General features: G+C 41.0%; 1 protein-coding gene across 11 annotated transcripts in view; it reads right to left on the bottom strand.

The window, feature by feature from the left end:
- LOC124012359 (focal adhesion kinase 1-like) overlaps nt 1–15,000 on the bottom strand; it is a 220,413-nt gene that overhangs the window by 121,555 nt on the left and 83,858 nt on the right. For all 11 annotated transcript variants that reach the window (XR_006834715.1, XM_046325898.1, XM_046325899.1 and 8 more), the window contains one exon: nt 3,351–3,589. Coding sequence is in view for 10 of the 11 variants with exons in the window: in XM_046325896.1 (XP_046181852.1) it covers nt 3,351–3,589 (239 nt within the window). In the remaining variant the exon portion in view is untranslated. The remainder of the gene's footprint in view (nt 1–3,350; nt 3,590–15,000) is intronic.

The raw sequence follows: 15,000 nt of genomic DNA, 5'->3' as shown, positions 1-15,000 counted from the left end.
GCACATCGATGGAACAGTAGTAGGAGCAGCAGTAGCTAGTTTAAGTTCCTAGCATACACATCACAGACAAACTGAATTGGTCCACTCACACTGACAGTAGTCAGTGAAGTAGTAGCAGCAGCAGCAGCCTATTCAACCTCAGGAGGCTGAAGTAGTAGTAGCTTGTCACCAAAAGCACTCACAAACTTCTACAGATGCACAATCGAGAGCAGCGGGCTGTATCACCGCCTAGTAGTACTGCAGCCCTCAGCAGCGTAGGCAGCAGAGTAGTGAGGAGCACAGCATCAGTAGTAGCAGCAGCAGCAGGTAGCAGCAGTAGTAGTAGTAGTAGTAGTAGAAGGCCATAGAGACAGAATCAGTCCGAACATGTAAACAGTCGCTATCTCATTAGAACAAGACAAACTGAACATGACAAATAGCCACCACTAACATCACAAAATATTAGGCTGTAATTGACACTGACCCAACTCCAACCATTTTAATAATGGGAATTGATATGAAATGATGTAAATATATCACTAGCCACTTTAAACAATGCTACCTTATATAATGTTACTTACCTACATTATTCATCTCATATACATATGTATATACTGTACTCAAAATGAAACTGCATCCTATGTATAGTCATGTGGATTCAGGACTTTAACTATGGATGACTAATGTGCACTCAGGCAGAGGGTTATTCATAGATATGCAATTACATTCCATGTTCTATATGTAATTCTATGATGTTACTACACTGGAAGACAGCATCAACAGGATATCTAGGATACTGATGGGACTGTATGGCCGGGCAACCCAAATGGCTCACTATTCCCAATCCCTATTTAGTGCACTAATTTTGACCAGAGCAGTGCACTCCGTAGGGAATAGGGTACCATTTGGGACACATCCTATAAGCAGACGGGCAGAGTGCTATTGATGTTGTATGAACAGGATATGTGTGATGGGATTGGAGACCAGCTCAGGAAATAGGAACACGTTTATTCTGGGATGGGACCAGGAAGAGAATGTGGAGCCAACACACAACTTAACACAGACATCTGCTGACTGCACAGAGACCAATGCACCATGGCTGCCTCTCAAAAATGGCAACCTATTCCGTATTTAGTGCACTACTTTTAACCAGGCCCCATAGGGCTCTGGACAAAAGTAGTGCACTACATAAGGAAGTGGGTGTCATTCGGGAGTTTCAATAGTTTTCTTTCTCTAGGAAATAAGAGATCTATGGGGTTATGCTACTACTACTACTACTACTACTACTACTACTACTGCTACTACTACTACTACTACTACTACTACTACTGCTGCTGCTACTACTACTACAGTTAGGTGCCATGAATCAATTTCCAGTTTCACACCACCACACACCTGAGACCACTGTCTGTCAGTGAGGGCAGAGAAAATGTACCCACATTTCTTTCAAATGTATTTTGTGTTTGCATAGCCTGGTTTTAGATCTGGTTGTGTTGTCTTGCCAACCCCTTTGGCATGCGTGACAATGAACGTAAGAGCTAAACAGATCTGGGATCAGGCTAGGGTTTTTAAGACTCTACCTGAGGAAAGACAAGGCTGGTCCCAGAGGGTGTTAATTCACACGTTTAAATGTGTGCCCTACTGTATATGAGCTGTGTGAATGGTATTGTGTAATTAGCCAACTTTGAGGCCTCAGGTGCGCCTTATGTGAGACCTAGGTTGACTGCCACTAAAGATGACCGAGCTAAGGCACCGCAACGTCAGTTAAAAGAGAATCTGCAACACGTACTGATGAAGACACACACAGACCTCTGCCTTAGCGAACATGTGCAGATCGAGTCGGAGTGCAGTGTAACCACACAACGATCACAGTACACGATTCCAATATGAAAAGCAACTAGGGATTGTGCTCTAAACTAACATATAGCTACTGACAAACCCAACAGGCTGCTGGACCACTGCTCTGATGAGCAACACTAATCAATAGTCTCTGTACAGCAGCAGCCGCTGGGTGATTCTCATGAAACCAGTTTTAAACATTTCTGTAGCAAATTGAGTTACAAAACCCATGATGCACCGGCAAAAATCAACTATCATTCTGAGGACGTATAGCGTCTTATTAAAAAATACATTGTACATTTGCACCTGTATTTTGTATGTTTCTACCCCAAATTGGAATTAAAGAAATGCATCCAGATTATTTTCTTACAATTTTTCCTTTAGTCACATGTACAGGGATGCAGGTGTGATTGCTATAGGTACAGTGTTTTACAGTCACATGTACAGGGATGCAGGTGTGATTGCTATAGGTACAGTGTTTAACAGTCACATGTACAGGGATGCAGGTGTGATTGCTAGGTACAGTGTGTTACAGTCACATGTACAGGGATGCAGGTGTGATTGCTATAGGTACAGTGTTTAACAGTCACATGTACAGGGTTGCAGGTGTGATTGCTATAGGTACAGTGTTTTACAGTCACATGTACAGGGATGCAGGTGTGATTGCTATAGGTACAGTGTTTTACAGTCACATGTACAGGGATGCAGGTGTGATTGCTATAGGTACAGTGTTTTACAGTCACATGTACAGGGATGCAGGTGTGATTGCTAGGTACAGTGAAAATATTAGGCAGGACTAAGTGAAATAAAATAATGAAAGGGTTAGGGTTAGGGTTAAAATCAAGAGAGACAATCAAGAGAGACAAACAAGAGTGAGGGTATCAGTCTGTGTGTGTTTGTAGGAGATTCAGCTACACACACACACACCACTTCTTCATGACTGTGTACACAGGGTTTGTTGATAAATGTACAGGCCCCCCCATCTTGGCAGAGTAGAGACATTTCTGAATATTTAAGCCAATTTTCTGCAACTCTACACATTTTGCCATGGCTAATGCTGTGTTCTATTTGCTTTAACGTAACAAAATCAATACTGCTAAAATTAATTGTTTTTGGAATTTAAAATTCTCACTGACTGTCTAGATTTAATTTAGGTGATTGTTACCTCTCAAATATTATATTACTCAAAAAATATATAGTTTCATTATCCATTACATGGCAGCAGTAACCGAAAAGTCGCTGGTTCGAATCTCCGAGCTGACTAGGTGAAAAATCTGTTGATGTGCCCTTGAGCAAGGCACTTAATCCTAATTGCTCCTGTAAATCACTCTGGATAAGAGCATCTGCTAAATGACTAAAATGTTAAATGTAAATGTAAAATGAGTTGCAGGTTAAAGCTGGGTCTACACTGATTGGCTCTGGTTCTGATGCAGGGTCAGATGCTGTTCCATCATGTGTGATAATCAGATCCTAGACCTGTGATTAGTGGCAACATCTACTTCAACTGAGTGGGTGTGTGACCACTGTCTTACCCTGACATCGGTGGCGTCCCCATGGCGGATGTTGCTGGCCCATGTGCTGTGCTCGCTGTTGCTCTCGAAGTGATGAAAGACCTTCAGGACCCTGTCTGGAGCCCCGGGGGCTCTCTCTATTGCCGTGCCTGTGCCCGCGCTGAGGCGCGACTTGGCACCCCCAGCCAGGGCGTGGTTGAGGTTGGGGTCCAGGTATGCTGTCGCCATGCCTTTTCTGTGCGCTAGGTGTCTGTCATATTCTGTAAGTGAGAGAGAGAGAGAGAGAGAAAAAAGAACAGTGGAATTACAATTCCTGCGATAATCATATGGGGATAGGCAAAATGGCCACCAGTTCACCCATTATGGCATCGTTGACTGGGGATCCCAGTTCTACTCATATTCATTCTATGGTTACACACTGGGTGAGAACACAGTAGAAACATCACACATCATCCCTGAAACATAAAGCATGGGAAGTCAACATTTTCTCTCAACAACCTTGACTGAGCCTCTAATAATAATTTCTTTATGAATGAATTATGATAGAATTATGCAGCACGGTGAAAAATGTATCAGCAAGTTGAAGGTGTGAAAAGGGTTCATAATGCACAATGCAGCAAAGTCTGATAGTCTTTCCTCACACTTCACACACTGAGAAGGAGCAGAGAACTCCACTGAAAACAATAACCTGACACACCACATCTCACTATAATAACATAATACCTGACACACCACATCTCACTATAATAACATAATAACCTGACACACCACATCTCACTATAATAACCTGACACACCACATCTCACTATAATAACATAATAACCTGACACACCACATCTCACTATAATAACATAATACCTGACACACCACATCTCACTATAATAACATAATACCTGACACACCACATTACTCACTATAATAACATAATAACCTGACACACCACATCTCACTATAATAACCTGACACACCACATCTCACCATAATAACATAATACCTGACACACCACATCTCACTATAATAACATAATAACCTGACACACCACATCTCACTATAATAACATAATAACCTGACACACCACATCTCACTATAATAACATAATAACCTGACACACCACATCTCACTATAATAACATAATAACCTGACACACCACATTACTCACTATAATAACATAATAACCTGACACACCACATTACTCACTATAATAACATAATAACCTGACACACCACATCTCACTATAATAACCTGACACACCACATTACTCACTATAATAACATAATAACCTGACACACCACATCTCACTATAATAACATAATAACCTGACACACCACATCTCACTATAATAACCTGACACACCACATCTCACTATAATAACATAATACCTGACACACCACATTACTCACTATAATAACATAATAACCTGACACACCACATCTCACTCTAATAACATAATAACCTGACACACCACATTACTCACTATAATAACCTGACACACCACATCTCACTATAATAACATAATAACCTGACACACCACATCTCACTATAATAACCTGACACACCACATTACTCACTATAATAACATAATAACCTGACACACCACATTACTCACTATAATAACCTGACACACCACATCTCACTATAATAACATAATAACCTGACACACCACATCTCACTATAATAACCTGACACACCACATTACTCACTATAATAACATAATAACCTGACACACCACATTTCACTATAATAACATAATACCTGACACACCACATTACTCACTATAATAACATAATTACCTGACACACCACATCTCACTATAATAACCTGACACACCACATTACTCACTATAATAACATAATAACCTGACACACCACATCTCACTATAATAACATAATTACCTGACACACCACATCTCACTATAATAACATAATAACCTGACACACCACATCTCAATATAATAACATAATTACCTGACACACCACATTACTCACTATAATAACATAATAACCTGACACACCACATCTCACTATAATAACATAATAACCTGACACACCACATCTCACTATAATAACCTGACACACCACATTACTCACTATAATAACATAATAACCTGACACACCACATCTCACTATAATAACATAATAACCTGACACACCACATTACTCACTATAATAACATAATTACCTGACACACCACATCTCACTATAATAACCTAATACCTGACACACCACATTACTCACTATAATAACATAATAACCTGACACACCACATTTCACTATAATAACATAATTACCTGATTCACCACATCTCACTATAATAACCTGACACACCACATTACTCACTATAATAACATAATTACCTGACACACCACATTACTCACTATAATAACATAATACCTGATTCACCACATCTCACTATAATAACCTGATACACCACATCTCACTATAATAACATAATAACCTGACACACCACATCTCACTATAATAACAGAATAACCTGACACACCACATCTCACTATAATAACCTGACACACCACATTACTCACTATAATAACATAATAACCTGACACACCACATTACTCACTATAATAACCTGACACACCACATCTCACTATAATAACATAATAACCTGATACACCACATCTCACTATAATAACAGAATTACCTGACACACCACATCTCACTATAACAATGTAACTTTTAACAAGGCACACCTTTTATTCTACAACATAGAAAATAGTAAAATAAAGAAAACCCCTTGAATGAGTAGGTGTGTCCAAACTTTTGACTGGTACTGTATATATAAATATACAAATTGTTGGGGGAATATACTACAACTAGTGTGGAGCTGTTGGGGGAATATACTACAACTAGTGTGGAGCTGTTGGGGGAAATATACTACATGTGCATTCAGCTTGTGTCAGCAGCACTGTTCCCTCTATGTGGCTGGAAAAGCCCAAAATAACCTCCCCTGGTAGAAGTGAGAGTGCACCCACATAGTGACTAAGCACCGGTCGATGGAAAACAGGAGACTTCTACTGGATTTGGCCTCCAATGAAATGCCACAGATACAAGGTTTAGCATGTGAGCTTTAAAGAGAGCTGCAGAGTTAAAATATGTTTTCTTAATACATTTAAAAGGACTGTAATGGATACAAGGATTGGCAGCAGTGCACTGACGTTGGGCATTGCACCACAGCACTGGCTACAGTACGAAAACAGCAGGGGCACTAGCTTTAAGTGCACTGCTTTTATTTTTTTCATCCTGGCGTCCACAGAGCCAAAGGCGCTAGGCAACAGTAAGTCACAGAGAGTGTGCACTGCAGTACTGACTGAAACTGCTCTTTTTAATCAGTTAATCTCCCGGTCTGAGCTGAGGTCTGGCCTGTTACTTCAGACAGGGTATACACAGGTCTGAGCTGGGGTCTGGCCTGTTACTTCAGACAGGGTACACACAGACACACAGGTCTGAGCTGGGGTCTGGCCTGTTACTTCAGACAGGGTACACACAGACACACAGGTCTGAGCTGGGGTCTGGCCTGTTACTTCAGACAGGGTACACACAGACACACAGGTCTGAGCTGGGGTCTGGCCTGTTACTTCAGACAGGGTACACACAGACACACAGGTCTGAGCTGAGGTCTGGCCTGTTACTTCAGACAGGGTACACACAGACACACAGGTCTGAGCTGGGGTCTGGCCTGTTACTTCAGACAGGGTACACATAGACACACAGGTCTGAGCTGGGGTCTGGCCTGTTACTTCAGACAGGGTACACACAGACACACAGGTCTGGGCTGTCAGATGCCTGGCTAGTATCAAACCAACACACACTAAGCTGAGCCTCTTTCTCTCACCAGGGGCCAGGGTGGGTGTGTGTGTGTACGTGTTTGTGTGTGTGTGTGTGTGTACGTGTGTATGTGTACGTGTGTGTGTGTGTGTGTACGTGTGTGAGCAATATGGGGCACAAGATGTAATCTCTGCTACATTGCTGCTGGACAGTGTGTTCTGTTTGTCCATGTTATGAACAGGCATTAGATGATGGTTTACATCCAGGGAACTGGAGGACAGAACACGCCCCTGTGGTGAGGCGTCGCAGGACAGACCGGTCACACACACATTCAGCTGGTCACAGAGAGAAAGGTAGTTCGCACTGGGGATGGAGGGGGAGGGATGCTGGCCAGAAGATCAAATATTATACTTTAAGTTAAATGTATTTGCACCAAAGAAAACAAGTATTAAACAACAATACAAAAAAGCTGTGCAGGTTGGAAGCCCAAGGCTTACTACACACCACACCACACTACACTACTGTAAGTACCAAAATAAAAAAGGTTTGTTAAAACAGACACCCAAACCTACTAATTCTAAAATGTATAAATAAATGTATAAGTGTGTGTGTGCATGTGTGCAATAATGAGGCTATATGGAGGATATTACTGAGTAGTTTGGTTCATCAGGCTGACCCCCAGTCTTCATGGAGGAGATTACTGAGTAGTTTGGTTCATCAGGCTGACCCCCAGTCTTCATGGAGATTACTGAGTAGTTTGGTTCATCAGGCTGACCCCCAGACTTCATGGAGGAGATTACTGAGTAGTTTGGTTCATCAGGCTGACCCCCAGTCTTCATGGAGGAGATTACTGAGTAGTTTGGTTCATCAGGCTGACCCCCAGTCTTCATGGAGGAGATTACTGAGTAGTTTGGTTCATCAGGCTGACCCCCAGTCTTCATGGAGGAGATTACTGAGTAGTTTGGTTCATCAGGCTGACCCCCAGTCTTCATGGAGGAGATTACTGAGTAGTTTGGTTCATCAGGCTGACCCCCAGTCTTCATGGAGGAGATTACTGAGTAGTTTGGTTCATCAGGCTGACCCCCAGTCTACGTGGAGGAGATTACTGAGTAGTTTGGTTCATCAGGCTGACCCCCAGTCTTCATGGAGGAGATTACTGAGTAGTTTGGTTCATCAGGCTGACCCCCAGTCTTCATGGAGGAGATTACTGAGTAGTTTGGTTCATCAGGCTGACCCCCAGGCTTCATGGAGATTACTGAGTAGTTTGGTTCATCAGGCTGACCCCCAGACTTCATGGAGGAGATTACTGAGTAGTTTGGTTCATCAGGCTGACCCCCAGTCTTCATGGAGGAGATTACTGAGTAGTTTGGTTCATCAGGCTGACCCCCAGTCTTCATGGAGGAGATTACTGAGTAGTTTGGTTCATCAGGCTGACCCCCAGTCTTCATGGAGGAGATTACTGAGTAGTTTGGTTCATCAGGCTGACCCCCAGTCTTCATGGAGGAGATTACTGAGTAGTTTGGTTCATCAGGCTGACCCCCAGGCTTCGCTTGAAGTTGTTGAGGGATGATAAGGTTTTGGCAATGTGAAGATAAGAATTCCAGAGTATGGTACCTCTGTATCTGATAGAGAATTGACTATGTGAGGTGTGGCAGTGTGCAGGGTAAAGGTTATCACAGTGTCTTGTGTTATATAGATGGACTTCAGAATTAACCTGGAAGAATCCATTGAAGAGTTTAGGTAAACCGTCTGGGAGATATGACTATTTGTAGATAAAAGTGCATAATTGGTGTACATTAATGTCTTAAATAGACAAGATATTGAGTTTGTTATAACAAAGTTGCAGATGGAGCCAGGTAATTAGCAGAGGTTGCTAGGCTTAGCAAATGTATTTTGTGATGAGTTATTTGTGTAGATAGGAAGCATATGTATTGGCCCAGACAATATTACAGTAAATGAGATATGGGTCAATAAAGCTATAGTATAGAGTTGAGAAGCACGGCTGATGAACCGAACAACTAACCTTTCTGATGATACCAGATTTCATCACTTTGCTGCAGACAAATGTAATATGATCTTTCCAGGATAACTTTTCATCAATTAGACCTCAGAGGAATCTAGTAAACATGACTTGTTCAATTTCATTCCCACCAATTGAGATTCTGGCTCATTTTTTTGGGATACAATATTTGTTATTCTTACTAGTGAATGCAATAAAGTTACATTTAAAGATTATTTGTTTATCAGGAACCATTCAGAAAATTTGGCCATACTGAGTTGGATTCATTAACCAGTGAATCAAAATTCTTATGTGATAAAATTGAATTGGTATCATCAGCTAAGAGAATGGGAGGTACAGTACAAGACAGAGCAGCTAAGTCCTTGATATAGATTAGGAATTAAGGTCTAATTACAGAACCTTGTGGGACACCACAGGATATCTTGGCCCTGGTAGATGCCGGGACATTTTCATAAACAAATTGTTCTCTATCATGAATATAACTATATCACAAATTATATGTATAATCATGAAAAACGTAATTATGCAATTTAGAATGTAATATTTCATGATCAACTGTGTCAAACGCTTTGGATACATCTAAAAAGATGCCAAGAGAGTTTTCATTATTGTTTCTCTATTTTCTTTGACAGAGATGAACCCACATTCACAAAAAAAGTTATTAAATTCACATGAAATAACATCAGGGTCATTATAGGTCTTATTTCCAACAATACATTGAGATGAAATAGTTGTAGATGCCTTTTCCAACAGTTGATAGATTATTTTTCTTGTTGACTTTATAAGGATTCTGTCACGGGTGTTGTTGGAAGCAGACCAAAGTGCAGCGTGGTGAGCATACATTTTATTTTACTTTAAAATGTCGCCAACTAAACCACCGTGAAGCTTACAGGGCTAAGTGCCACAAACAAAGTTAACTACCCAAACTGAAAGGAGGAAAAAAGGGCTGCCTAAGTATGATTCCCAATCGGAGACAACGATAGACAGCTGTCCCTGATTGAGAACCATACCAGGCCAAAACATAGAAATAAAGAAGCATAGAAAACAAAACATAGAATGCTTAACCCACATCACACTCTGACCTAACCAAATAGAGTAATAAAACGGCTCTCTAAGGTCAGGGCGTGACAGATTCTTGGAATTTGTTAGGAAAATATACTTGTAGGGATATAGGTTGGTGAGTAAATGTATTGTCAAACTTTTTGTCATTTGCTAAATTCAGGGGAGAGGAATATGTGAGAAACTTTAAAAGAGACCAGTTGTAAACAGAGGTTTCCAGAACCTTCTGCTGCTCTCTTACGTGACTTGTTAAGGCAGTGGTCCCGTGGTCGGAACATATACCAGCGGAAATTTTAAGTGCGCCACGTATAGTTTTTGATAAAACTTAAACTTTTATTAAAATGCACATACAATATACTGAATTAAAGCTACACTCGTTGTGAATCTAGTTACCGAGTCAGATTTGTAAAATGATTTTCGGCGAAAGCATGAGAAGCTATTATCTGATAGCATGTATCCTCCAAACACCGTCACCTAACGACAGATTTTGCGATAGCCGGGGGCTACTCAGAACGCAGAAATAAAACATAAAACATTCATTACCTTTGACCATCTTCTTTGTTGGCACTCCTAGATGTCCCATAATCACTATTGGGTCTTTTTTCGATTAAATCGGTCCATATATAGCCAAGATATCGATCTATGAAGACTGGGTGATAAACGAAAAAAAATAGTGTTTCATAACGTAACGTCATTTTTTAAATTAAAAAAGTCGACGATAAACTTTCACAAAACACTTCGAAATACTTTTGTAATGCAAGTTTAGGTATTAGTACACGTTAATAAGCGATAAAATTAATCAGGAGGCGATGTAAATTCTATAGGTGTCCGTCGCAAAATAATGTCTGAAGAAATCTCAACCAAACATCCGGTCGGTGACCGGAGGGAATCGGTTCCCTTGTGTCGGTTTGACCAAGAATCAAAGCAGAGTCAAATGACAAGACTCTAGACATCGCGTGGAAGCTGTAGGCACTGCAACCTTGGCCTCATTTAATCCGGTTCACTTTGAACAATTCCTGGAAGTAGCGCATGGATATTTATTTCCATTTTCAGTGATCAGATTTCCCTGCAATTTTCGATGAAACGCACATTCTGTTATAGTCACAGCCGTGATTTAACCAGTTTTAGAAACGTTTGAGTGTTTTCTATCCACACATACTAATCATATGCATATACTATATTCCTGGCATGAATAGCAGAGCGCTGAAATGTTGCACGATTTTTAACAAAAAGCTGCGAAAAGCTGCTTAAATTCTCGACTTCCCTAACAGGCTTCTTATGGATCAAATCCCCTTGGCGGGAACGATTTGACAACATCCGGTGAAATGGCAGAGCGCCAAATTCAAATTAAATAATACACCACAGTGTCAGATTTCAAAAAGGCTTTACGGCGAAAGCAAACCATGCGATTATCTGGACAGCGACCCATCATACAAATGCATGACAAATATTTTTCAACCAGCCAGGCACGACACAAAACTCAGGAATAACGATATAATTCATGTTGTCTTACCTTTGAAGATCTTCTTCTGCTGGCACTCCAATATGTCCCATAAACATCACAAATGGTCCTTTTGATTGATTAATTCCTTCGATAGATCCCCAAAATGTCCATTTATTTGGCGTGTTTGATTCAGAAAAACACCGGTTCCAACTCGCCCAACATGACTACAAATGATCTAATAAGTTACCTGTAAACTTTGTCCAAACATTTGAAACAACTTTCCTAATCCATCCTTAGGTATCCTAAAACGTAAATAATCAATCAAATTTAAGACGGAATATACTGTGTTCAATAGTGGAATATACTGTGTTCAATAGCGGATAAAGTGAAAGTGGACCGAGTTCCAGGTTGTGCGCCCCAAACAAAACAGTCCACTTGGCTCGACACCCAGAAAGGAAAGGGCTACTTCTTCATTACTCAAAGGAAAAACATCAACCAATTTCTAAAGACTGTTGACATCTAGTGGAAGCCATAGGAACTGCAACCAGATGCCTCATAAATCTAGTATCCCATAGAAAACCAACTGAAACACAGTCATCTCAAAAACAAATCCTGGATGGTTTGTCCTCGGTGTTTCGCCAGCCAAATACGTTCTGTTATATTCACAAGCATGACTTTAACAGTTTTAGAAACATTGGAGTGTTTTCTATCTATATCTACCAATTATATGCACATCCTAGCTTCTGGGCCTGAGAAACAGGCAGTTTACTTTGGACATGCTTTTCATCCGGACGTGAAAATATCACCCCCTATCCCAAAGAAGTTTTACCATTAAGTGATAGATTCATCTCTGGTAAATTTCAGGAAATTTGAATCTGGATCAACACAATCATTATATTTATTGTTGGCTTCATTAATATCTAATGGGTTAGAGACCATGTTATCAGGGTTGATATCCTTGGCTTCATTAATATCTAATGGGTTAGAGACCATGTTATCAGGGTTGATATCGTTGGCTTCATTCATATCTAATGGGTTAGAGACCATGTTATCAGGGTTGATATCGTTGGCTTCATTAATATCTAATGGGTTAGAGACCATGTTATCAGGGTTGATATCGTTGGCTTCATTCATATCTAATGGGTTAGAGACCATGTTATCAGGGTTGATATCGTTGGCTTCATTCATATCTAATGGGTTAGAGACCATGTTATCAGGGTTGATATCCTTGGCTTCATTCATATCTAATGGGTTAGAGACCATGTTATCAGGGTTGATCTCCTGCCAAACTAAGAGAGATACACAGTGGGAATCATCCAGAGTGTGGAAAGGAAACAGAAATGCCTCACATGTCCAATACAACCACACATTTGGAGTTAGTTTGATCAATGGGGTGCACTTCCTATGGAGGCCACATTGACACAGTCCTCGTAACACCACTGAAGACTATAAGAACAGTGTGTGTTTTAGGTCACGAGGCTAGGTGAAACAGAATAAATATGTGTGTCTGTCTATGTGTGTGTGTGGGTGTGTGTGTGAGTCAGTCAGTTGCCATAGGCCTACAAGAGGCGGGGTGAACGACCAGCTGATCATACTTCAGGTATGCGATGTTACCTTTCTTCTGTTCTTGAATTAGTCGTGGCAGCAGTTCCTTTCTTTTGATGTTTACCTGTTCGGAGAAGTCTAAATTGATGAAGATTTTGGTCCCCTTCAGGAACTTGGTTCTCCTGAGAATCCCCTCCTTGTCTTTGAACCTCAGCAGTTTCACCACTATAGATCTGGGCAATCTATTGGGGAAGAAAGTGCCATTGCTATGCACCCTCTCCATCTCCATGAGTTTAGGATCCAGTTTGAGTTGATCTGGCCCTCTCCATCTCCATGAGTTTAGGATCCAGTTTGAGTTGATCTGGCCCTCTTCCTCAGTTTAGGATCCAGTTTGAGTTGATCTGGCCCTCTCCGTCTTCATCAGTTTAGGATCCAGTTTGAGTTGATCTGGCCCTCTCCATCTCCATGAGTTTAGGATTCAGTTTGAGTTGATCTGGCCCTCTCCATCAGTTTAGGATCCAGTTTGAGTTCATCTGGCCCTCTCAGTCTTCATCAGTTTAGGATCCAGTTTGAGTTGATCTGGCCCTCTTCATCTCCATGAGTTTAGGATTCAGTTTGTGATGATCTGCCAGGAGTTTCTTGACCTTGACTTCTGTGTCATGCCGAGTTTCAGTCTTTACATCCTCAATTCCATCAATTAAAATGTTATTGCGCCTCGATTGGTTTTCGAGGTAGTCTCCTTTGGGAAGAGTGCTTGTCAAGTGTTAGGAAAATTGCGAAATCCTTAGACATGGTTTTGGCTGGTGACATTTGCACCCTTTAGCTCCTGCGCGGTGTCCAAACTGTGTTTACATTTCATTACATCCTCAAACAGATCATGAACCCTTTTGTTGGTAGAAAACAGAGAGTTTTCTACCAACAAAAGAGTTACAGAAAGGACTTCAAAGTTATTTTCCTACTGATAGTCAGTTGAATCATATCTACACTACCCCAGTCTCAGAACAAAGTGTGCTTATAGGATGTCATACTGGTCACAATCCCATGTCACTGTATCTGATAATGCATAATAACTAATGATCAGGTAAGAGGTAGCTATGTAGTCATGACAACAGCAGTTGTACGGGCCCAGCTTGTGCTTCTCATAAACACGGCCCATAACCTCCCTGAGCTGCACTACATCAAACCCAGCCAATCACGCCAATCACACACAACCCTGGACCAGGGAGGGAAACCGCACATTCACACAGTGAAATGAATACAGGAGCAGACCTCCATCTAATACAGAGTAAAGAGAGCAACGACGTCCTTACATGAAGGCAACAGCCACCATGAAAACAACAACCAATTTCATTGATCCCATCTAACATTTATACAGTCGGATAACATTTGAAAACGTAACAAACTGGAAACCTAAGACCGACATACAAGCAACTACGTCACCTGAGAATCTTTCTTTTTTCAGGCGCCCTTTCTTTCTTTATTTTCTGTCCGCATTTCCTTCTCCTTCTCTCTTTTGTCTTTTCCTTCCTCTCTTCTCCTTCCTCTCTTTTGTCTTTTCCTTCCTCTCTTCTCCTTCTCTCTTTTGTCTTTTCCTTCCTCTCTTCTCCTTCCTCTCTTTTGTCTTTTCCTTCCTCTCTTCTCCTTCCTCTCTTTTGTCTTTTCCTTCCTCTCTTCTCCTTCCTCTCTTTTGTATTTTCCTTCCTCTCTTCTCCTTCCTCTCTTTGTCTTTTCCTTCCTCTCTTCTCCTTCCTCTCTTTTGTCTTTTCCTTCCTCTCTTCTCCTTCCTCTTTTGTCTTTTCCTTCCTCTCTTCTCCTTCTCTC

The sequence above is a fragment of the Oncorhynchus gorbuscha genome, linkage group LG24 (assembly GCF_021184085.1).
Source record: "Oncorhynchus gorbuscha isolate QuinsamMale2020 ecotype Even-year linkage group LG24, OgorEven_v1.0, whole genome shotgun sequence".
Classification (NCBI taxonomy): Eukaryota; Metazoa; Chordata; class Actinopteri; order Salmoniformes; family Salmonidae; genus Oncorhynchus; species Oncorhynchus gorbuscha.
The sequence above is the reverse complement of the archived record's forward strand: the minus strand, read 5'-3'. Positions and strand labels throughout refer to the sequence as shown.